The sequence below is a fragment of the Canis lupus genome, chromosome 5, assembly GCF_003254725.2.
Source record: "Canis lupus dingo isolate Sandy chromosome 5, ASM325472v2, whole genome shotgun sequence".
In the NCBI taxonomy this organism is placed as follows: Eukaryota; Metazoa; Chordata; class Mammalia; order Carnivora; family Canidae; genus Canis; species Canis lupus.
In genome coordinates, this window is record NC_064247.1 from 10,603,201 (window position 1) to 10,629,291 (window position 26,091).

General features: G+C 37.9%; 2 protein-coding genes across 5 annotated transcripts in view; both read left to right on the forward strand.

Moving 5' to 3' along the window:
* LOC125752055 (olfactory receptor 6M1-like) overlaps positions 1-25,314 on the forward strand; it is a 39,960-nt gene extending 14,646 nt beyond the window's left edge. The window contains exons 1-4 of one of the 4 annotated variants that reach the window (XM_035716618.2): positions 1,379-2,208; positions 8,102-8,301; positions 23,123-23,234; positions 23,451-25,314. In XM_035716618.2, the coding sequence (XP_035572511.1) occupies positions 23,481-24,428 (948 nt within the window). In that variant the 5' untranslated portion in view covers positions 1,379-2,208; positions 8,102-8,301; positions 23,123-23,234; positions 23,451-23,480 and the 3' untranslated portion in view covers positions 24,429-25,314. Of the gene's footprint in view, positions 1-1,378; positions 2,209-8,101; positions 8,302-9,656; positions 9,820-23,122; positions 23,235-23,450 lie in introns of those variants that run through there. The other 3 variants (XM_035716617.2, XM_049109827.1, XM_049109826.1) reach the window with 3 other exon arrangements.
* On the forward strand, positions 5,097-6,553 carry LOC112671147 (olfactory receptor 6M1-like). Its single transcript, XM_025465143.3, has one exon. The coding sequence runs from the start codon at positions 5,173-5,175 to the stop codon at positions 6,118-6,120; it is 948 nt and encodes a 315-aa protein (XP_025320928.3). The 5' UTR covers positions 5,097-5,172; the 3' UTR covers positions 6,121-6,553.
* Positions 25,315-26,091: the final 777 nt, after the last annotated feature.

Consider the following 26,091-nt stretch of genomic DNA (forward strand, 5'->3'; position numbering starts at 1 on the left):
CTATTTATTCATGAGAGACACAGAGAGGCAGAAACACAGGCAGAGGGAGAAGCAGGCTCCCTCTGGGAGCCTGATGTGGGACTCGATCCCAGGACTCCAGGATCACGCCCTGGGTCAAAGGCAGACACTCAACCACTGAGCCACCCAGGCGTCCCAATAGCTTCCATTTTATTGCTATGAGAACAGCATATGCTAAACCACGCACATGCAGAAAGCAGTGTGGTTTACAAGGTCAAATCGTTTTAGGATCCTCACACAGATTTTGTTGTGGATGGAAGTCCAGGTTCCATAGAGATCTGTGTTACCACATCTCCACTGAATATTAATATTTTTACATTTTTATTATTCATGGAGATGGAATTGACAGTATTTTTTTCTTGTTTTATCCTTATAGGTGCCTCCTTCCCTTCCATCCACTGCTCCTACTCCTGTTTATGTTGTTTGCTTTCTTAGCCAACAGGTACTGTGTCAGGTACTGTTAGTTGTTTGCTGATAAGAATCTTGTGTCATTCCAATCCTTACTATCATCCTAAGCAGAAGATATTTATGGTATTTCCAGTGAGAAAATTAAAGTCACATCTAGGAATCACAGCAGTGGAACTCCTACTACAGCTTTCCAACTGCAAACATACTTACCACTATACTATATGGCTCCACTTACTCATAAAACTTGAAGTGAGAAATTATTTGGTTTTTTTTAAAGACTCATCCACAATTTCAGAGTTAGGGCTTATGAAAGGATTCCAGAGTAATTTGTATTTATAGGAGTTGACCAATGGAAATGAAGGGAGATATAAATCTTAGTAAGGAGACTAAGACCTGGATTTTAAAAGAGATTGGTAAGAGAGAAAATATTTAATTATTTGCAGATTTTACGCAGCTTAAGTTCGGTTACCTCTTTCATCTGTGGTCCACTTAGCAGGGAACAAGTTTATTTGGCGACAAGGAATATGGACACATGCACAGAAACCTTGGATAAACTTTGTAAGAGCTGTGCCTTAGTAACTAGCAAGAGAAATCATATCAAATTATTTGCATATTTAATGAATTGTTCATACAAACAGTGACTTGTTGATCTTGTTCCATACACACAAATATTTTAGGATTTAAAATATTAATCAGTGTATTTGTTGAAATCTTCCCCTACAATGATACTTTGCTCCTATGATTCTATGATTTTTCTTTTCCTTATAGGTGTTGAAGTTCTTTATTAGGTAAAGATATATTTAGAACTGTAATAAGTTCATGATGAATTGAAACTTTTAAAATCAAAGAGTGGCCCTGTCAATCCCTAATTTTGCCTTACTGCCTATTTTGCCAGTTATTGTTTTTTTTTTAAGATTTTATTTATTTATTTATTCATGAGAGACAGAGAGAGAGAGAGAGAGAGAGAGAGGTAGAGAAAGAAGCAGGCTCCATGCAGGGAGCCTGATGGGGACCCAATCCTGGGTCTCCAGGATCATGCCCTGGGCCAAAGGCTGAGCTAAACCACGGGGCCACCCAGGCTGCCCTATTTTGCCAGTTATTAATATAAGTTCCCCACTATCTAAAAGTATAGCATTGCTATGAAAACTTTGGTAAACCAAGATGGGATAAAGTGAAAAAAAAATTACCATTAATATATATGGAAAATTCTTTAAGCATTCCTGGATGCCAAAAATAACTTCTCTTCTCCATACCTTTAGGACATCTCTTGCTAATAGATGCACAAAATAAATGGAGGTAAAGAACAGATACTGGCAGACAGTTCAAAGCAGAGTTCAATGCTGAGATGCTGAGTGTAGCTCCCTGGGAAAAAGCTTGGTGACGCCACTTTCTGCTCCGCATGGGTGCTGCCTCTTCAATGGCTCTACAAGTACAAAACACACACAAAGATTCTCATGGGGTTTCTGGATTTCTATAAGATAGCAAAAACAGATACCAATAGTATGTTGGCCTTGAAAATGAAGTGGCAAAATGGGAACTTTCAAAAAGGAAGGGACACTTGCATGGACACATTAACTTTCTTTGGGATTAGTGTATGTTTGACAAATCTTTTTTTTTAGGATTTATTTATTTATTTTACAGGGTAGGGAGGGACCAAGGGAAAGAATCTCAAGCAGACGCCTTGCTGAGCACAAAGTTGCTTTGGGGCTTGATCCCAGGACCTTGAGATCACCACCTGAACCTAAACCAAGAGTCAGGCGCTCAACTGACTGAGCCACTCAGGTGACCCTAACAAATCTTTTCTAAAAATCCTTTCATTTTCAATTTTTCTATTTATCTTTTATGTATGTCTCTTATAAATAGAATACAACATGAATTTTTTTTTATGAATTGTTTTTTTAATATAATATTACAATGTCTGTCTTTAAAGAATTTAGTTCAGTTTTCCTTTATTGTGATAATTAATAAATTGGAACTGGTTTCTACAACTTACTTTATCTTTTCCTTTGTCCCAATTTTTTAATTAATGGATTGCTTTAACCATTGGTATTTATCTGCATCTTTGTTGTAGTGGAGTTTTGACTTCCTTATGCCATTTTTTCCTTTCTACGGATTTGGAAATTATCTACTGTATTTTCATTCTTTCAGTGAGTACTCTAGAAAATTTAAGAGGCTTATTTAACTTAAAACCTAAAAGAAAACAATGATTCATCCCCTCTCAAATGAAGGCCTTAGCTCCAATTGTCCTCTCCACACTTTTATCCTGTTATCATCCTTATACCAATTCTAGCTTAACTCCACAAATTCAACACTATTATTACTTTTCATGGAGAATTTCTATTTAGACTTCTATATGTGTTTACCATTTTATTTATTTCTCATTCCTCTTTATACCTTAAATCATCTCCATTATTTTCCTTATGCTTGAATTATATTTAGAAGTTACTTTGTAATTCATCCCTTGGTAGCAGATTTCTGAAGTTTTTACCTGAAATATACTTATTTTACAACAGAAGATAGCCTTACTGGATTTCTCATTGTGAGTTGGCAGTTTATTTTCTGCCACACTTTAAGATATTATTTAACTAATTTTTAGTTTCACAGTTGCTGTAGAGAAGCCGACAGTCACTCTGTTTTCCCACGTAAGTGACCTGCCCTTTCTTGTTCTCCACATCCTCTCTTTGGTGCTCTGACTCTGTTTCTCTGTAAATGCTGTCCACCTTCGCTTTCTGTGCTCCCTCCTGCAGGACACAACAGACTATACACATAAATGTTCCCATTCCACCATTTTGTTTTGTTTTATATTTTAAGCAAAATTCCATTCCTTCGAACACTCATATTTTGCAAGTATACCTCTCTTTCTTTCATTAAAGAGAAATTCCTTTGATACATCTTCCTATTTGCTAATCTAGTTGGGTTTTTGGGGTTTTGTTTTTCCGGATCAGATGAGATAAATTACCAGGAGGGTATTTTTGTTTTGTTTTTGAGTGTAGTTGGCACACAATATTACTTTAGTACCATATGGTACACCTGAAAAAAAAATCTTTTTTAAAAGATTTATTTATTTATTTATTTATTTATTTGAGAGACAGAGAGAAAGTGTGGGGTGGGAGGGGCAGAGGGAGAGGGGAGAGAGAATCCCAGGCAGATTCTATGCTGAGCATGGAGTCCAACACAGGGTTCAATCCTAGAACCCTGAGGTCATGACCTGAACCAAGAATTGGACATTTCACTGACTACACCACCCAGGCACTCCCAACATGGTATTTTAAATTATATCTAATCCATTGTTCATCCCATCTCACCTTACTTGAAACAATTGAGTTATTACTTCAACCATACTCTTTTTCTTTTTTTAAAATTCTGTACATTCCATTGGGTCTTTTTATTTATTTATTTTTTTAAAGATTTTATTTATTTATTCATGAGAGACACACACACAGAGAGGCAGAGACACAGGCAGAAGGAGAAGCAGGCTCCATGCAGAGAGCCCGATGCGGGACTCGATCCTGGGTCTCCAGGATCACGCCCTGGGCTCAAGGCGGCTCTAAACCACTGAGCCACCCCGGCTGCCCCCATTGGGTCTTTTTAGAAGTAAACTTGGTAGTTTTAAAAAGCACTGATATTTTTTGTGGCATTCTCACTTTTAAAATTACAACCTTTATTTCTTGAAATATTCCATATATAAATGTACTATATAATATATCTGATGGTTCCAAACTCTGTTGTCCTTGTGCAAAATATCTTATTCTTTATTTCTTTTTTATACTCTCAATTTATGGTAGTGCAATTGTCAGCCTGTTTGGAAATCTTTGTCCAAAAGTTCTTTGCTTCTTCTTAATGTCTGGGAGTTCTCGGGGGCCTAATTTGGGGAATTTTTCTTCTGGAAGGGATTTGCTTCTCTTCCCATTGCTTGGCATTCCTCACCGAGGGACACTTCTCTCCAAGATGTGGTTGAGAGATGGTCTCAGAATTTGCTTTCTAGCTTCACTGATGTTCCAGCACTGGAAGTTTCATAGCAAGGTCTCCATAACAGTATGATCACAGGGTCACCCTGCTTCTCACTGATGCTTGTTGGTACAAGTCAAATCTTCTGCTTTGGTTCCCTGCTCCTTTGGTTCTCTCTGTTTCCCTCACTTATTCTCTGTCATGGCTGGTGTAAGTCCTAGCCACCCTAATCTTGGCTACCAGGTCTTTATGCTCCTACACCAGCCCCTGAAGCTTTGACACCTGACTGCCTGGCTTCAGTCCCCTCTACTCTAAGTTCAGCTCCTGTTTGTTCTTTGTTATTTAGAAAATGGATCCAGACACCTCTCAGGGACTGTGTCCCATCCAATTCTTATTGCAGTTTAAGAGAATCCTTCAGATCCTAATAGTCTGGTCAGCCTCAATACAGGAGGAAAAATTGAATTTTTGTCTGATGACTTGTCTTTCCTCATCAAAGTCTGATATGAGGTTATCAGCTAACCTGGATTTGGATTTGGATTAAAGGAAGGAAATAAAGAGAAGAAATATATTCATGTAATAGAAATCAAAAAGTTGAAGTTTAAAGGAACCACAGAAATATTTTTCCAACCCATCAACTATAAGGATGGGAACAGAGGCCAAGCAAGATAATTTGATTTGCCTGAAGCTATATAATACAGTCAGAGACAGGACTAGATCCTCGCCCTCTTGAATGTTCTCTCTAGCAAAATTTGAAAGACATCTTATACTATTCTATTTTTCTTCACCCCTCCAGTAGACATGGCTATGAGAAACCAGAGTACTTTGACTGAATTTACGTTGGTCTCCTTTCCTGTCATTCAAGAGCTTCAAATCTTGCTGTTTGTCATTCTCCTGATGGTTTATATACTTACCATAACAGGAAACATTGTCATCATTTCCTTAATATGGACTGATAATCGTCTCCAAACACCAATGTATTTCTTCCTTAGTAATCTGTCATTTTTGGACATTTTGTTCACAACCACTATTGCCCCAAAGTTGCTAGCTTGTCTCTTAGAAAAGAAGAAAACGATATCCTTTGCTGGGTGCATCACTCAAATTTATTTCTACTTCTTTCTGGGGACAGTGGAGTTTATCCTCCTGGCAGTGATGTCCTTTGACCGCTACGTGGCCATCTGTAACCCTCTGCGCTACACCATCATTATGAACAGCAGGGTTTGTCTCCTGCTGGTTCTGGGCTGCTGGGTGGGAGCCTTCCTCTCAGTGCTGTGCCCAACTATTGTGGTCTCCAGACTGCCTTACTGCACTAAAGAAATTAGTCATTTCTTCTGTGACATTGCCCCTTTACTGCAGGTGGCCTGCATAGACACTCATTTCATTGAGATGATAAACTTCCTCTTGTCTTCCTTTGTCCTCCTGACCTCACTGGTATTTACCATCGTGTCCTACACCTACATCATCTCTACCATCCTGCGCATCCCCTCAGCTCAAGGACGTCAGAAGGCCTTTTCCACCTGTGCTTCTCACATCACGGTTGTGTCCATTGCCTATGGGAGCAACATTTTCATGTACATGAGGCCCAGCCAGAGTCATTCACTGGAGTTTGACAAGGTGACAGCTGTCCTTACCACAATGGTAACCCCTCTTCTGAACCCCTTCATTTACAGCTTAAGGAATGAAAAAGTAAAGGAAATCTTGAGAGAGTCAATTAGCAGGATAGTTCTACCATATTCCAAGGGCACTTGACAGTAAGCAATTTCAGGGAATCTGAGCTATGCCTTCTCTACATGATACCTGGAGCTGTATGAAGAGTGACACCATAGTGGACTGAGCTCTCAGAATCCATTGGCGAGATGAAGCATGGAAAACCAAACACATCATCAATAGTGAAGCATGAAAAACCAGAAAAGAATAAAAGAATCCCATGTCCCCTCAGTCCTGGAAATATTTTGCACATAGTAACATAGGATTGAGTCATGAGAGCTAATATCCAGTATTTGTTTAGGCACAAATTTCAATGGCCCTTGTGGCTATAAAAGAGGTCATTTTATAAAAGTAATATTGTCATCACACATAAAGAATGCATAAGTACAAAGTGAGATGTTTTTACCAGCCCTGAGATGCTCCTCCTTTGATGATTTTGACTAGATTAAGAGGCAAGAGTTTTAATTCTACCAGTCAATATGGTGGTGGTGCGGGGGGAGTTTAACATACTAACAAATTAAAAGATCAATCAAATTCTACTTCTAGGAAGAAGGTCTATCCTGCACACAAGTCAGGTATGTGCCTGTTGTGGAATTGGCAGCCTCAGGTTATCTTTATCTTTTCCTGAGTCCATTACATATTTTATTTGGGTTACTAATTTTCCTTGTTCTGACTCTAGATTCACCAAGCACCTTTATATCTATTTTTTCTTTCCCATATAGCTTGCTTTTTGGAAAAAATACTCTGGTCAAAGCAAAAGTTGTCTAGCCATAAAGTAGTGTCTCTGTAAATTAATTACTGTTCTATTTTTGATTAATGTGAATCTGACCTCAGATTCATTGTGTTGATAAGTAGAAATGTGCTGAATTTATCAGCATAATATGGTCTTCTTACAAGGAATATGTCTAAAAGATAGAATTCTCTTTTAATGTTATCATCATTTTTCATAGCAATGTGCATAGCGCTGTTCTTCAAACTTTAATATTCTGATGAGTCTTTCAGTGAGAATGGGCAACTGGGCAGTATGCTCAGTGTAGCCAGGAAGGGATAGGGGAGAAAGGGCTGTTAGGAAGCAAGACTACAGAGGAAAGTAATCATGGAAATTCAGATCTTGCTGCCTTAAAGGATAAGAAAGCCTGACTTACCTCAAAGGGGAATGAGGTGTTCAACAACTAACTACGATCCGAAGAAATGAAGTAGGATTCAGTCCAAAGAAGGGAGTCCCTGACATCCAGAACTGATCTTATGTTCACAGATATTTCTTGGTATTATTACAAACTGATGTGATGCTTGTACATAAGTCATGTTTTCCTCCCACTGGACATAAACAGTTTCACACAGCATTCCTTTCACACAAGGTCGCCATTCAACACAAAACACCAAACATTCCCCTACTTTGCCAAATTGAATGGCTGTTACCTCTTTACTAATTTCAGCTTTATCTGACACTGTCCCCACCCTTCTGAGAGCACTCAATCCAGTATAACCCCCTACTGCCATAGACCCTCCCCAAAAGTTCCCAAAGAAAGACTAAATCCTATACTAGGTACTGTCTTAGTGAAACAATCCACTCTCTCCATAGTGTGGGTTCTTGGTCTTGTTCTCTCAGTTATCAATAATACCTATGTTACTAAATCCCTGGGTTAAAGAACTCCATTCAGATATTGTTCATGCAAAACATCTAAATGTAAGTGAGCACAACTAATATTTGTCTATGAGTTTAGTGCCAGAGGCCTATGAGGGCATCAGTTATGGGAACACTTGTAACCCAGCCAGGATGCATAAGGAATGACCCCATAAAGAATTGCAGGTAGATCTGTTCATGTAACACTTCGCAATCAGAAGAGCCTTCCTTTGATTATATCTTCCTCAAATCCTATTTTGAATTTGATTTTTTTCCTTTGGAACTGCCCACTTTTAAAATCCTACTGTCTTTTGCTCACAGTTTCAGACCCTACATCCAAAGAAATCTGCTTGGATTAATTTATGAATCCAATTTACTAAAATTGCTCTCTTTTACTAGATTTTCTCATACAATTTTGTAATAGTTGAAAATATTGTTACAAGAGGAGTTAAGATGGCAGAGTAAGAAGCGGATCTTGCTTCATCCCTCGAACACAGCTAGAACAATATCAAATCATTCTGAACACTCAAGAAATTGATCTGAGGATACAGAGAACAAACTGTACAACTAGAGGGAGAGAAGAGACAGCATGGTAGAAGGTAGGAGGGACAGAGATGTACTTTGGGGGGAGTGCTACAGAGGGGAGAAGTCCTCACCATGGCCAGTGTGGAGCCTGGCAGGTGTAGCAGTGCTCCTGTGGAGAAGGAGGGCAGTGTTGTCTTAGGATTCCCTGGGTCCCACTGGAAGAGACAATTCCTCTTCTTGCAGTTCATTTGGGAGAGGTGACATTATCTCTCGGGGGACAAAAGAGCCAGAGGGTGCTATTGAACTGCCCTGTTAATTACATAGAAGCAGAGACACCTGCTGAGGGCAGCTAACCTGGACACCAGCTTTTTGCTGCACTTTACTCTAAAATCCAAGCTTCTACACATTGATGTAACTGCCTTTATGGGACAAATCTGCAAGACCCTTTCTAAGAGGACCAGCATCGGTCTGTGCCATGCCGGGTCCCTAAAATTTGGACTTTTGAAGCTTAGCCTGGATGCCTAAGGTAAAATACAGGTGCACTGAGCTGCCAGATGGGCAGATAGCCTAGACACAGACAGGGCGAATGTGACAATCTGTGGGGCATTTGGGATATAAGAGGGAAGATTGTTCTCTCTTCTGTGAGAGCTTCCAGGACAGCATAGGTGTGGATGTCCCTCTCTGGGGAGGACAGAGAGGCTGACATCATTTTTCTCCCTCCACCTATCATCATGGACTACCTTCAGTGAGCAACATAGTGTCCACAATGGAGACTTGAGCCACTTATGCCAAGCCCCCACTGACTGTATTGTGCAGGTGTTCTGTACTAGCGCAAGTGTGCTTGAGAGTCAGAGTGGCAGTGGGTCCCTACACCAGAGGACCAGCACAACATCCTCCCACCCCACCTATGCACACACCAAACCTACTCACCATAGACTGTTGAAAAGCTTCAGCTCTAGTGAAAATAGGATCAGACCTCACACGGAAGACAGAGACCTAGACAAAATGCCAAGATGGAGGAATTCATCCCAAAAGAAAGAGAGGGTCATGGCCAGAGATCTAATCAAAACTGATATAAGTAATATGTTTTAAATTCTGACACTGTCAGAATTCTGGATCAGAATTTAAAACAACAATCATAAGGATACTAATTGGGCTTGAGGAAAGCATGGAAGACACCAGGGTGTCCCTTACTACAGAGATAAAAGCCCTAAAATCTAGTCAGGCCAAAATGAAAAAATGCTATAACTGAGATGCAAAACAACCTGGAGGTAATGACCACAGGATGGAAGAAGTAGAGGAATGAATCAGTGAGATAGAAGATAAAATTTTGGAAAATAGTTAAGCTAAAAAGAAGGAGAGAAAAATATTGGACCAAGAATGTAGACTTAGGGAACTCAGCCACCCCATAAACTGTAATAACATTTGTATCGTAGGAGTCCAAGAAGAAAAAGAGAGGGGAAAAGAGGCAGAAGGTTGATTTGAGAAATTATAGCTGAAAACTTCCCTAAACCGGCAAAGGAAATAGACATCCAAATCCAGGAGACACAGAAAGCTCCCATCAAAATCAACAAAAGCAAGCCAACACCAAGGTATATTATAGTAAAATTTGCAAAATACAGAGCTAAGGAAACAATCCTAAAAGCAGCAAGGGAAAAGAAATCCCTAACTTATAAGGAAAGACAAATAGAGTAAGCAGCAGATCTATCCACTCTACTTGCCAGGCCAGAAAGGACTGGAATGATATATTCAATGTGTTGAGTGGGAAAAATATGCAGCCAAGAATATGTTATCCAGTAACACTACCATTCAGAAGAGATGGAGAGATAAAGTTTCCCAGACAAACAAAAACTAAAGGAGTTTGTGACCACTCAACCAGCCCTGCAAGAAATATTAAAAGAGACTCTTAAGTGGGAAAGAAAGATCAAAAGCAACAAAGACTAGAAGGGATCAGAGAAAATCTCCAGAAATAACAACTTTACAGGTAAGACAATGGCACTAAATTCACATCTATCAGTCATCACTCTGAATGTAAATGGACTAAATGCTCCAGTTGAAAGACAAATGGTATCAGAATGCATAAAAAACAAGACCCATCTATATGTCACCTCAAGAGACCTAAAGACACCTGAGGTTGAAAGTGAGGGGATGGAAAATCATCTATCATGCTAATGGATGTCAAAAGAAAGCCAGAGTAGCCATACTTATCTCAGAAATACTAGATCTTAAACCAAAGACTGTAACAAGAGATGAAGAAGGGCACTATATCATAATAAAGTGTCTATCCAACAAGAAGATCTAATTATTATAAACATTTATGCCTCCAACTTGGGAGTCACCAAATATATAATAACAAACATAAAGGAATTCATTGATAATAATACAATAACAGTAGCAGATTTTTAATACCCCACTTACATCAATGGACAGATCATCTAAGCAGAAAACCAACAAGGAGACAATGGCTTTGAATGACACACTAGACTTAACTGATATATTCAGTACATTTCATACTAAAGCAGCAGAATATACATTCTTCTCGATTGCACATGGGACATTCTCCAGAGTAGATCACATACTGGGTCACGAATCAGGCCTTAACAAATATAAAAAGATTGAGATTACATCATGTATATTTTCCAACCACAATGCTAAGAAACTTGAGGTCAACCACAAGAAAAAATTTGGAAAGACCACAGATACATGGAGGTTAAAACACAGTCCACTAAAGAATGAATAGGTTAACCAGGAAATTAAAGAAGAAATTTAAAGATACATGGAACCAAATGAAAATGAAAACAAGACAGTCGAAAACCTTTGGTATGTGGGAAAAGTAGCTATAAGAGGGAAGTATATAGCAATACAGGCCCACTTTAAAAGCAAGAAAAATCTCAAATATGCAACCTAACCTTACACCTAAATGAGCTAGAAAAGCACAGCAAATAAAACTTGAAGCCATCAGAAGGGAAATAAAGATTAGAGCAGAAACAAATGTTATAGAAACAAACAAACAGAAGACAGTAGAAACAGATCAATGAAACTAGGAACTTGTTCTTTGAAAGGATTAATAAAATTGAAAAACCCCTAGCCAGACTTAACAAAAAGAAAAGAGAAAGGACCCAAATAAATAAAATCATGAATAAAAGAGGAGAGATTACAACCAACACTACAGAAATATAATTATAAGAGAATATTATGAAAAATTATATGCCAACAAATTGGACAATCTGGAAAAAATAGATAAATTCCTAGAAACATGTAAACTACCAAAACTGAAACAGGAAGAAATAGAAAATCTGAACAAACACCAAAGAAATTGAATCAGTAAATCAAAAATCCCCCAACAAACAAAAGCCCAGGGCGAGATGGCTTCCCAGAGGAATTCTACCAACATTTAAAGAAGAGTTGATACTTATTCTTCTTAAACTGTTCCAAAAAAATAGAAATGTAAGGAAAACTTCAAACTCATTCTACAAAGCCAGCATTACCTTGACTCCAAAACCAGACAAAGACCCCACTAAAAAAAGAATTACAGGCGAATATCCTTGATGAACATGGATGCAAAAATTCTCAACAGGATACTAGCCAATTGAATCCAACAGTACATTAAAAGAGTCATTCGCCACCATCAAGTGGGACTCATTCCTTGGTTGTAGGAGTAGTTCAATATTTGCAAATTAATCAGTGTGATCCATACACCATATTAACAAAAGAAAGGATAAGAACCATATGGTCCTCTCTATAGACGCAGAAAAAAGAAACATTTGACAAAGTATAGTATCCATTCTTGATAAAAAAAAAAAAAACCCTCAACAAAGTAGGAATAAAGGGAGTATACCTCAACATCATAAAGGTCATATATGAAAGGCCCCCAGCAAATATCATCCTCAATGGGGAAAAACTGAGACCTTTTCCTCTATAGTCAGGAACAAAGCAGGGATGTCCACTCTCCCCACTGTTATTTAACATAGTACTGGAAGTCCTAGCCTCAGCAATCAGACAACAAAAAGAATAAAAGACATCCAAATTAATAAGGAAGAAGTCAGACCTTCACTACTTGCAGACAACATGCTACTCGATGTATAAAACCCAAAAGACCCTGACCAAAAAATTGCTAGAACTGGTACACAAATTCAATGAAGCTGCAGGATACAAAATCAATGTACAGAAATCGGTTGAGTGATCAAAAATAACAACACAGGAAACAAGAGATGTTGGTGAGGATGCCAAGAAAGGGGAACCCTTGTAACACTGCTGGTGGGAATGCAAACTGGTACAGCTGCTCTGGAAAACAGCATAGCAGTTCCTTAAAAAGTTAAAAATAAAACTACACTATGACCCAGCAATTGCACAACTAGGGGTTTACCCAAAAGATACAAAAATACAGATTTGAAAGGGCACATGAACCCTGATGTTTATAGTAGCAATGTCCACAATAGCCAAACTATGGAAAGAGCCCAGGTGCCCATCAACAGATGACTGGATAAAGAAGAGGAGGTATAGATGAAATTGAATAGTATTCAGCTATAAAAAAGAATGAAATCTTGTCATTTGCAAAGACATGGATGGAGTTAGTGTATTATGCTGAGCGAAATTAAGTCAGTCAGAGAAAAACGTGATATCACTCATATGTGGAATTTCAGAAACAAAACAGATGAACATAGGGAAAAGGAAAAAAAGAGAGAAGGAGGCAAACCATAAGACAGACTCTTAACTATAGAGAACAAACAGGGTCTCAGGAGGGAAGGTGGGCATGGTGGGGGGAATTAAATGGGTGATGAGGATTAAGAAGGGCACTTGTGATGAGCACGGGGTGCTGTATATAAGTGATGAATCATTACATTCCACTCCTGAAACTAATATTACACTGTATGTTAACTAGGATTTAAATAAAAATTTGAAACATAGATCTTGGAAACTAGCCCTTTATCTGATACGTCATTTGCAAATATCTTCTCCTATTCTGTAGGTTGTCTTTTAGTTTTGTTGACTGCATCCTTTGCTGTGCAAAAGCTTCTTATCTTGATCAAGTCCCAATAGTTCATTTTTGCTTTTGTTTCTTTTGCCTTCGTGGATGTATCTTGCAAGAAATTACTGTGGCCGAGTTCAAAAAGGGTGTTGCCTGTGTTCTCCTCTAGGATTATGATGGAATCTTGTCTCACACTTAGATCTTTCATCCATTTTGAATTTATCTTTGTGTATGGTGAAAGAGAGTGGTCTAGTTTCATTCTTCTGCATGTGGATGTCCAATTTTCCCAGCACCATTTATTGAAGAGACTGTCTTTCTTCCAGTGGATAGTCTTTCCTCCTTTATTGAATATTAGTTGACCATAAAGTTCAGGGTCCACTTCTGGGTTCTCTATTCTGTTCCACTGATCTATGTGTCTGTTTTTGTGCCAGTACCACACTGTCTTGATGACCACAGCTTTGTAGTACAACCTGAAATCTGGCATTGTGATGCCCCCAGATATGGTTTTCTTTTTTAAAATTCCCCTGGCTATTCGGGGTCTTTTCTGATTCCACACAAATCTTAAAATAATTTGTTCTAACTCTCTGAAGAAAGTCCATGGTATTTTGATAGGGATTGCATTAAACGTGTAAATTGCCCTGGGTAACATTGACATTTTCACAATAAAGAACTTATTAAACTCAACACCAAAGAAACAAACAATCCAATCATTAAATGGGCAAAAGACATGAACAGAAATCTCACAGAGGAAGACATAGACATGGCGAACACGCACATGAGAAAATGCTCTGCATCACTTGCCATCAGGGAAATACAAATCAAAACCACAATGAGATACCACCTCACACCAGTGAGAATGGGGAAAATTAACAAGGCAGGAAACCACAAATGTTGGAGAGGATGTGGAGAAAAGGGAACCCTCTTACACTGTTGGTGGGAATGTGAACTGGTGCAGCCACTCTGGAATACTGTGTGGAGGTTCCTCAAAGAGTTAAAAAAAGACCTGCCCTATGACCCAGCAATTGCACTGTTGGGGATTTACCCCAAAGATACAGATGCAATGAAATGCCGGGACACCTGCACCCCGATGTTTCTAGCAGCAATGTCCACAATAGCCAAACTGTGGAAGGAGCCTCGGTGTCCATCGAAAGATGAATGAATAAAGATGTGGTTTATGTATACAATGGAATATTCCTCAGCCATTAGAAATGACAAATACCCACCATTTGCTTCAACGTGGATGGAACTGGAGGGTATTATGCTGAGTGAAGTAAGTCAGTCGGAGAAGGACAAACATTATATGTTCTCATTCGTTTGGGGAATATAAATAATAGTGAAAGGGAATAGAAGGGAAGGGAGAAGAAATGGGTAGGAAATATCAGAAAGGGAGACAGAATATAAAGACGCCTAACTCTGGGAAACAGAACTAGGGGTGGTGGAAGGGGAGGAGGGGGGGTTGGGGGTGAATGGGTGACGGGCACTGAGGGGAGCACTTGACGGGATGAGCACTGGGTGTTATTCTGTATGTTGGCAAATTGAATACCAATAAAAAATAAATTTATTATTAAATTAATTAATCAATTAATTAATTAATTAATTTAAAAAATAAAAATAAATTTGAAACATTAAAAAAAAAGGAAAGACAAAATTTTACCTAAATTGCCAATTATAAGATCAATTACCACTTTTGGAATGTCTTTTTCTTTTTATGATTTCTTTCCACTTTCCATCACTATCATTAGTTTATGAGAGAGCAGGCTGTCAGACAACCACCCCCAAATCTCTTGGAGAAGTTCTTTAAATAAGAGCTTAAATCCTATACACTAAACAGCTAAGTTGAAATTATTTATATGTTAATAGGTTTTTGCTATTTATGCACATGAGTGTGACATCCTCGTAAAGATTGGATTCAAGTAGCAGTAACTTGATTTGAGTCAAGTATTTAAATGTCCGGGATGGTTGTATTTGCTTTAAGAAAACTTACATTCTATTCAGCTTACACAATGGAAGTCGAGAGGAGGGGAAATGATGTTCACATAAGAGGTGAAACGCTTACAAGGAAAGCCTGTAAGGGTAAATATGTAAATAGCTAGAAAAGGGATTTTCAAAAATTCTTAATTTATTCATAGTTATTTAACAGTTTAGAATCTCTTAAAGGCTAAAAGGAAATGTTCCAAATGGTCAATGCTGGTTAATCTGATATTTTAGGTGACTTTTGTTTTAATTGAAGTACAGTTGACACACAATGTTACATTAGTTTCAGGTGTACAACATAGTGATTTAAGAAATCTATAGGTTATGCTCTGTTCACCACAAGTGTAGCTACCATCTGTCACCATACAACACTATTACTTTACCAGTGACCATATTCCCTATGCTCCACCTTTCATTCTCTTACCTCATTTATTCTCTAACTGGAAGCCTGCACCTCCCACTCCTCTCCACCCATTTTTGCCATTAGGAAATACACACTCTACTTTTCTACATTTCCTAGATTTTCTGTGCTCAGGATGCAAAAATGTTAATTTAATAACATTTGGATGGGCACTTTTTTGAAGAGGTTAAATTTATTTCCATACTGATGCACAGGTATCTAAGAAGTGATCCCCCTTCTTGGTGTATAAATATGAAATTACTTTATTCAATCCATTTTAAACTCTCATAATTCATATTCTTAAATTAGATATCCATTTTAGGCATAGGAATAAATACCTAAAATTTGTCCTTTTTAAAAATCCAGTTGTTTCTTTTGTTTTATTAGTATAGTTAAATGTCCTATGGAATTTATTTTTCCTTTAGTGAAAGTTTGAAGATTAATCTAGATGGAAATGTATTGAGCCAAAGTGAGTTGATTGCAACATTTACTATTTTCAAACTTCTTCCACCGGTAGCAAGTTAGTGGTAACATTCCTAAATGATCATAGTGACTAAAGAATACAGTAATTAATCTGGGACTCTAGGTCCCATGCCCAATGTAAATAAATCATAGCTTTAGGGGGGAAGAAGTGAAATTCATTTTAAAAACTCATAATCTAACTCCTCTTGAAAGATCATGATTCAGAGTACCACCTCTCCTCAAATGACAGTAGTGATTGACATAAACTTTTGAAAGAATTTGTTATTTGTGATTATTTATAAAGCCCAATCTGATGTATTTTGGTTCTGTGTGAAAAGAAGCACATCAAGAGAGAATTTGAAGCTATATGACATATTGTGTGTTTAACCAAGAATTTCTGAATAATTTTAAAAGCCACCAAAAGCTATCTGGCCATCCATGTCAGAAAGTGGAATAAATTAGAGACTCCTTCCTCAGTGCCCATAAGGACTGGTCAGCCCTTTATTCTGCTTCCTAGCCTTCATATCTATTTCTCCTCTTCATCATTCTTACATTTCAAAAATCAAGGCCTTATTATGCATCAGGGGATTATTGGGAAGGCAGGTTAACCAATGTCCCTATCTCTAGCCTTATCTCCATCAGATTAACCCTCCATATGTTTGCCAGAGTAACATTCTAAGATACAAAGATGATCAAATAGCATTCTCTCAATGATTCTGAATGACCTCTCACAATATGTCCATATGCAGGGTGCGTGGGTGGTTCAGTGGGTTAAACCACTACCTTTAGCTCAGGTCATGAGCCCAGGGTCCTAAGATCAAGCCCTGCCTCAGGATCCCTGCTCAGCAGGGAGCCTGCTTCTCCCTCTCCATCTCCCTCTGCTGCTCTCCCTACTTGTGTGCATTCTCTCTCTCTGTCTCTCTCTCTCTCTCTCATAAAAAAATAAAATCTTTTAAAAAACCAATATGTCATATGAGACCATCATATCTGTCCCTCACCTGTGTCAGCCTCACCAATTGCTCCTCCTCCCAAGTGCCTAACTTACCAAATAACTTGAAGTCCCCAGATGCTCCATGCCCTTCAGTCCTTTATAAAAATTTTTATAAAAGAATTTTATAAAATTCTATTTATTTGGACATAAATATTTCCCTCCAGCACTACTACCACTAGTCTGTCTAAAAATATATTCCTTGTCCTTCAAGAGTTGTTACCTCCTCTGCATTGCCATTCTTGTCCAACAATCCCATAAAACTTTCCTCCCTCTATCAATCCCACAATAGTCCTTGAGTCTTCTCATCATCCACCTGTGAACTACATGAAGGTGGATATTTCCTTGAATGTGTTGCAGTATCATTAGTTCTGAACATCAATTAGCTACATTTAATGAACATGTATTCAATCATCCTATCAATAAACATTCATTTAGCATTAAATGTGCCAGGCACGCTCCCAGGCACTGGGGGTTCAGCAGGGAACACAAGAAACAGTCCATTCTCAATAAGCTTGCATTCTAGTAATTAGATGACTTACACAAATAAATTAGAAAATATCAAGTGGTGATTAATGCTACACAGAGAATTGAACCAGAGTGAACAGATTGAAAGTGACTGATGCTTCAGATTGAACGGTTAGAGAAAACACCTCTGAGATACTAACATTTAACTTTAATGACAAGTTAGCCATGGAAAAATCTGGAAAAAAGAATTCAGGACCTCCAAAATGAGGTAACACCTAAAGCCAAAGATCTTAGAAGGGAATGAGTTTGACATGTTCAGGAGGAAAACGGAAGCAATGTTACTAAAATATGGTGGCCAGTTAATCACTGGAACTTGAGTATAAAAGTTAAAGAAAAAAAATATTAAAACTAACTTTAGTGAGGCACCCAGGTGGCTCAGTTGGTCAAGCCTCTGACTCATGGTTTTAGCTCAGGTTGTGATTTTTGCATCTTGCAATCTAGCCTCACTCCACATTGGTGCAGTGTCTGCTTGAGATTCCCTCCCTCTGCCTCTACCCTCACTTGTGCAGTCACTCTCTCTTTCTCTCTCTCTCTCAAATAAATAAATAAAATCTTTTTTAAGGGGATCTCTGGGTGGCTCAGTGGTTAAGCGCCTGTGTTCGGCCCAGAGCGTGATTCTGGAGTCCCAGGATGGAGTCCCAAATCAGGCTCCCTACATGGAGCCTGCCTCTCCCTCTGCCTGTCTCTGCCTCTCTATCTCTCTCTCTCTCTCTCTCTCTCTGTGTCTATCATGAATAAATAAAATCTTCAAAAAAAACTTTTTTAAAAAACCTATAGCTACAATAACTTATTAATGGATATACAATAAAAAGGAGTATAAAGTTAACCCTCAAACAACCCAAGTTTGAACTACACAGGTCCATTTACACACAGTTTTCCATAAATACAGTACTGTAAACATATTTTCTCTCCCTTATGATTTTCTTAATAACATTTGGTTTCCTCTAGTTTATTGTGACATTACAGTATATAATACATAAGAAAATATGTGGTAATTAACTCTCTATTGGGAAGACTTCTGTTTTGAGAGAGTCAAAAGTTTTGCATGAACTTTTAACTGTGCAAGAGGCCAGTGCCCCTAACTCCCATGTTGTTCAAGGGTCAATTGTACATTACAACATCAAAACCATAAAATGTAGGTGGGGAGAATGAGCAGGGAATAGAAGGATAGTTTTTGTATGTGATAAAAGTTAAGTTGTTATCAGCATGAAATGGACTGATCTAACTACAAAAGATTTTATGGGCAATTCATTCATGGTAACTGCAAAGCAAAAACCAACAGTAGATATCCAAAAGACAAAGACAAGGGAATCAAAGCATACTGCTGTGGAAAATCATCAATTCACAAATTAAGACAACAAGGGAGGAAGAAAGATGTAAGGGAACCATAAAAAAATCAAAAAACAATAAGATGAAAAAAAATGAAAATAAATTTGGAAAATACCATGACTGTTTCTTATACAGTTAAACGTATACTTACCATAAAACATAGTAATTCTACTCCTAGGAATGTATCCAAGAGAAAAGAAAACAAATATTCACATAAAAACATGAACTCAACTGTTCATAGGAACTGTATTCATAAGAGCCAAATACTGAAAACAACTCAAGTGTCTATCATCTGATGAATAAACAAACTGTGATCTGCACAATCTGCATAATAGATAATCCTCAGTGATACAAAGGAAAAAATAACTGATACCTGAAACACTTGGATTAATTTCAAAGCATCTGAGTAAGTGAAAAAAAAAAAACACAAAATACTACATGCAGTAAGACAGCATTTATATAAAATTCTACAAAATTCAAATTGCCCTGATGGAAAACACCTCAGTGGTTATCAGAGACTGAGATAAGGAGAGGAGAGCATTTGCTTCAAAAGGGCACAGGACAGTTTCTAAGATGATGGAAATATTATAAACCATCACAGTGATGCTGGGGGCTTCGTGAACAGATCCATGTGTCGAAACTCAACCGACTGTACAATTAAATTGTATATTATCCATACATCGTACATCAAAGAGATGGATTTAAAATAGGTACATAGACATATAAATCTATGTAAATAATCTCTGGAAATCACCTTAAAGCTTACTTTAATACATAATGATTATTTCAGAAAAAAACATGTTTTAAGTTTTCCAAGTTTCTAGTTCCCTGAGGCTTCAAAGCAGCTCTCTAAGTTTCTCTTTAAATAAATAAAATAAACAACCAAGAGAATGTCCCAGGAGACCCTAACTTTTATAATGTGATTAGTTACTTCCAATCTAATGTTCTGTGATTGCAATAATAATAATTAACCTTTTCTTATGCCATAGTCCCAGGTGCCATTGTAAACCAAATCTCTGAAGAAGAACACAAAATCTCATTAAATTTCAGTTTATCCCATTGTAATCATTTTAATATAGGCAGGGTAATGTTATTATCTGAAGAGAGTAAATAAAGGCGGTTATATGTAAAATCAAGTCACAGTATACCTGATAAATGAACAGGGGTGACCCAGGTAAATAAAATTCTCACCAAGGGTGAGAGTTTAGACAGATGTTTCAAGGAATGCAAAAATGAAATCTTCTGACAATCAGGATGGATCCACAGAAGAAATGGAAATTTACTGAATAGATAAGAAGTCACATTCCCACAACTAAAAAAAAGAAAAAAACCCAGCTGAGATTTGGGAAGTCCGGGCCACTTTTGGCAGAGATCCAAAATAGAAGTCAGAGGACCTGCTCTAGCTAGATACAGGTGTGTGACTGCTGCATTCACCACCAAACCCCCCCCCCCCCCATTCTGTCCCTCTTAACAAGAATGTGCTCCAGAATCCATAGGACTTGAAACTCTGAGGAATATCCTCAGGTTGACATACACGGTCACATGAAAGATGACAAGGTAATATAACACTAGGACTCATTCCTAGTGTAAATAGAGACTTCGCTTTTCCTGTGGAAATACAAAAAGAATGGAGAAAAATCCACAGAGGTAATGAAGAAGGACAATTTCTCATTCAGAGGAAGAAGGATGGAGCACTGAAGCCAAAACTGAATAACCATTTGGTGTGGTTTTGATTAGCTACTCATGGGGAACCGTCTCAGATGAGGACTGAGATTTACACACAATTCAAGGCTGAAGCATCACAGAATTGAAAGAATAACAGAGGGAATGCAGCAGGAAAAACAGCCAGCATTCCAGTTTCCTCGCATACTCGAATAGAGAAAATACCAACTGTGCCACAATCAGTATGATGTGAGTATACTTTATTATGCAATTATCCATATTTATATGTTAAACAGCCCGAGTCTCCCTAAATTTGTTTACATGTATAGTTTATGAATTAAAGTGTAATTAATGTCCCTGAAATGACAGTGATGGCAGCTGTCAAGTATGATAGCTTTACTGTAAGTATGTAAATGAAAGTCCTTAATGTACTTTGGTTGCAATTAAATTTTGTCACGTTTTACTGACAGCGGCAAAGATCCCAAATTATCTCTTATCCCCACCCCCACCACATCTTAGTCCTTTTTTGTTCCTCCTTCCCCATCTCAATGCTCTTAACAAACATGTACCAAACACTAAGTATACATACATCACGGTATATAGAGGCCCGAGCTGAGGACCTCAATCTGCCACTGCCGTTATCTGCATTTTACAAAGCAGATGGTTAGGACAGGATGTTTAGGAGTCTCATTAATGCCACTTTTCAAGGATCCACAAATGGTAACGAAGAATAATCTTCCCGCAAAATGAAAGCCTTAACTTGACAAGGTTACAGTTAAATTCTTAGACACAGATTGTCATAATCCAGAACCTTTCCCCCTGGACAGGATGGGCTCTAGAGAGGTCATCTGGAGAAGACCAACACAAAGCCAGCTTGCTCTCCAGGATCATGAAGTTAAGAGACTCTCCAAAGACAACAATGTTGCATCTCTAGTTCTTCTCAGAGTTTATTTGACCCAAATACAGCAGAATAGAAAGCTTTCGATGCCATTTTTCCCATTCATATGTGACCCAATGACAACCATGGCAAACGGTAACTGTATTTGTCTTCAACTATCTTGGAATCTTGCTGAAAAATGGCACAGTGCTTCTGCAGATCCCATCTTGTCTAACTTTTACAACACCGGGAAGGAATCAAGCTCCTATCAGGACAATCAGAAACTAAATACCCAAGAAGAAAAATGGAGGACTTTAGGGAAGTTGGGAAACAATTGGCTAGACAAATGGAAGCAACACTGGAATAGATGGCAGGCAGCTGCATGAGAATCCACATTCGTCCTCTTTAACACCTGCTAGTCTCTAGTATGGTCAGTAAGGAAGGTGGGAGAGGGGAAAATGAAAGGGAATTTCAAAGCATTTCCACTTGTCCACATATCATGCTCTATTCTATTTTTATGTTAGATCTCAGTAACATTAACACGTATCCACCCAGACATGGTCATGCCTTTTTATGCTATAGTAATTAGTCTTGAGGTTTATTACCTGGGTATAGGATAGTGGGAGGAGGGGTGAATATCATCATATTTATGATGGAAGCATACCTACTGGTACCAAGGCCCTATTTTAATAGATCACCCTTTTGAGGTCCTTCGATAACTTAAAAGCAGTTTATCTTTGGAATTAATGAATCATGAATAAAAAAAAAATGAGCAACTACGGGAACCGTAAAAGTCACAGCAAACTTTTCAAATGGAAATCCATTCAGAGAAGTTTTTTTTTAAAGTCTTTAGGGCAAAAAAGGCTGCTATGAATTACTTTTCTCAGAGAGTATTAGGTAAATGACCTACTTTCAAGAGGAAACTCGCGGGCTCCAAGCCTGTAGGGATCCTAGCTCTTGTTCATAAATTAGTCATTTTAACATAAAACTAAAAGATTAGTCACAAAATAAAATACCAAAGGACAGAACTTCAATTGAATTAATCAGGCATGTAGTAGATATTCACCAAAGTTGAGCAGTATTCCATGAGAAGCATTTCAAACACCATCCATCTGCATCCACTTTCTTGGACTACCATTTACAATAAATGTCCAAATTGCTGAAAGAATATAAGGCAAAGTGCCCTATTTAAGAGAATCTGTAGGAATTCCCAATCAGGGAATGGGAGGGAAAAGATTTGTTATTCTTCTGGATGTTGCCATACACACAACATTGCAAGGAACAAAGATTATTTTCCAAAAAGATGTTTTTCAAATGTATGAAATAGGTTATGTAAATTATGATCCAACATCATACACCTACTTGCTCCATAACAGAGTAGACATCAAAAACTTTTTACCAGTATAAGCAATAAGAACAACCTATCCAGCCTCATGAGAGACTGATTATTAGTACATCCGAACAATGTGGGTACAGCCATATATCACATTGAGACTCACACAATCCCAATAATAAAAGTGAGGGGAGACAAATGCAGGTCAGATTCCCTTTCTTTGGACTTTCTTGGTTTCTATTCTTTTATGTGGACAATACCTGAAGGGTCAAAATAACTTGGGGGGAAAGGAACTCAACTTTTGTTAACATTCCCTTGCACCATTTTGCAAACCAACTGGCTGGATTCTCAGTTAAGTATTCTCTCTTCTCAGGCACAGAACTTAGCTGGGAAAATAGTAGATTGAGAAGAAAGAAAGAAGAGAAGAAGCACTGGCTCAAAGACAAAAACCATTGCAAAGAGCAGAGTTTAGTGGGACCGTGGAGGTAATTTCATTCAATCAAAAATTTTAAAAATGAGAATACTGAGGTTAGAGGAAGTCACGTAATCTCTCCAAGGTCCTATGTATAGGAGAGTGAGTAGCAGCATGAAGTCACTCTTGACTCTTCATCCAAAGCTTTTACTACCTCATCTTTAGCACTGACATCGGAGAGTTGAAAACTTACTGAACCTAATTTTCATCTCTATAATTTTTTTTTCAGAGACGTGCTGCCCAGTAGCTATTGCGTGTGATGGATGTGCAAAATCAGACCAGAGTGACTGAATTTACGCTGACTGCCTTCCCTGTTATCCGGAAGCTTCAGATCTCCCTCTTTGTGGTCCTCCTGTTTACCTACATGCTAACTCTAACAGGAAATACTGTCATCATTTCCTTAATATGGGCTGATAATCGCCTCCAAACCCCAATGTACTTCTTTCTCAGTAATTTGTCATTTTTGGACATTCTATACACTACCTCAGTTACCCCAAAGCTGTTAGCTTGTCTCCTAGAGGACAAGAAGACCATATCTTTTGCTGGCTGCATGACCCAAGTATACTTCTTTTTTTTCCTGGGGACAGTGGAGTTTATCCTCCTGGCAGTGATGTCTTTTGACCGCTACGTGGCCATCTGTAACCCTCTGCGCTACACCGTTATCATGAACAGCAGGGTCTGTCTCCTGCTGGTTCTGGGCTGCTGGATAGGGGCTTTCTTTTCTGTGCTGTGCCCAATTATCGTGGTCTCCAGACTGCCTTACTGTTATAGGGAAATTGGTCATTTCTTCTGTGACATTGCCCCTTTACTGCAGGTGGCCTGCATAGACACTCATTTCATTGAGATGATAAACTTCCTCTTGTCCTCCTTTGTCCTCCTGACCTCACTGGTATTCACCATCGTGTCCTACACCTACATCATCTCTACCATCCTGCGCATCCCCTCAGCCCAAGGACGTCAGAAGGCCTTTTCCACCTGTGCTTCTCACATCACGGTTGTGTCCATTGCCTATGGGAGCAACATCTTCATGTATGTGAGGCCCAGCCAGAGCCATTCACTGGAGTTTGACAAAGTGACAGCTGTCATGACCATAATGGTGACCCCTCTTCTGAACCCCTTCATTTATAGTCTAAGGAATGAAAAGGTAAAGGAAGTTTTGAGAGAAGCAATCTTCAAAATTATGTCCTTATGGCACAAGAGAACTTGAAAGTTTTTTTCCTAAAAAGGCTATTTTTAACCCTGGACTCCATGTGAATAACAGCATGCTTGAAGACCATAAAATTTGTGGGAAGAAGAAAAAAAAAAAAAATTTGTGGGAAGATATAAAAAGGCTTCATGCCGCATCAGATATAAAGTATTTTAGTCAAGATCCAGAGGAAGCAATTCAAGCATAGAGAAAATAATACATTTTAAATCTATGAATGGACCATATCACACACAGAATATCATGAATTAATTTAAAATACTTAAGTAAAGACACAGAACATGCATTTTATGCCTGGATATACTAGTTTTTTATCATATGACATTTACACTATCTGAACTTTTGTTTTCTCATTGGCAAAGTAGGAAATATTTTACACTTTTCCTTTCTCTTTTTCTTATTATAGGCTTAATCTAAATGGTCTAAGAAATCCAGCCACAGATAATTATAAGTTAATGCTTCTTCTAGGTATTATGATGATGCAACATGATTGGCTTCATTCTAGAAAACTAAATACCACAAAAAATACTCTATTATTACTACTACTACTACTACTAATAATAATAATAATAATAATAACAAAACAAGGAAGAACAGTAACATATCCAATGTTTGTTTTTATTTAGGTCATTGTTAGATAAAGATTAATATAGTTGCCCCTTTGTGTTGTTTTATTGCTTTTCATGACTTCCCATGTTACTCAAAAGCTCCAATCTGCTATCACTACTACAGAAACGAAAATCCTGAGCCAGTAAGAGAATTTAAACATAATTTTGGTATCCAACTATATCTGGCCCCAGATTGGGCCAGACTTGACACTGAAAATGTATAATAACTTCATAAACTCTGAAAAATAACATAAATATACCTTTTTACTTTTATGTTGATTATTATTCTTATGATCAACACTGTTATATAATGTATAATAATACATTATTATAATATATTCTATTATAATATAATAATGTTTCTACATTGATTCTTATTAGATACTTGTCCCAAATGTGGTGGTAGCTGGGAAATCTCTTACTTTTGCCATACTCAACTATAACTGGGTGTTTTAAATACTCTTTTTCAATATGGGAAGAAGAAAGGAATGGACCAAAATAACCTATAGAAATTTTAAAGCACATCCACTTGCTAGATGAACTATCTCCCTCCAACTATGGACAAAGGGCATGACAACCAGAGAGCCACTGTTTTATGTAATGAATTCATTGATCCTTCCTCTTGCCAGCCAATTCTCACATATTCCTTCCTCCTGACTCAGTTGTAAGAAAATGTTCAGTAGCAACAACTGAACAGACATCTCAATTACATCACAAATTCTCAAAAGCTGCAGTGAAGTATACCAAAGGATTTAGTATCAGTGGTCAAAAGTTTAGCTAAGCTACTCCATGGTAGCCATTTGGCCAAGCAGCCTGGTGACTATAAACTGACACTAGGCCCTCCCACAAGTGCCCTAGATCGTGTCCTGCAGAGTCACAAACAAATGTAACTTTCTGACATGACCTCCCCAACAGCTTTTGTGCTCAACCATCTTCCTCATCCACGAGAATCTTCCCCTTCTGGGTCCCTTAAATAAGGTCCCAGTGCAAGTTACCAAAACTTGTTCTTCTAAAGATTGTATTTTTTTTAAGATTTTATTTATTTATTCATGAGAGAC

Excerpts from the sequence above, each read along its gene's own strand:
- LOC112671147 (XM_025465143.3), top strand. The coding sequence starts at position 5,173 with ATGGCTATGAGAAACCAGAGTACTTTGACTGAATTTACGTTGGTCTCC.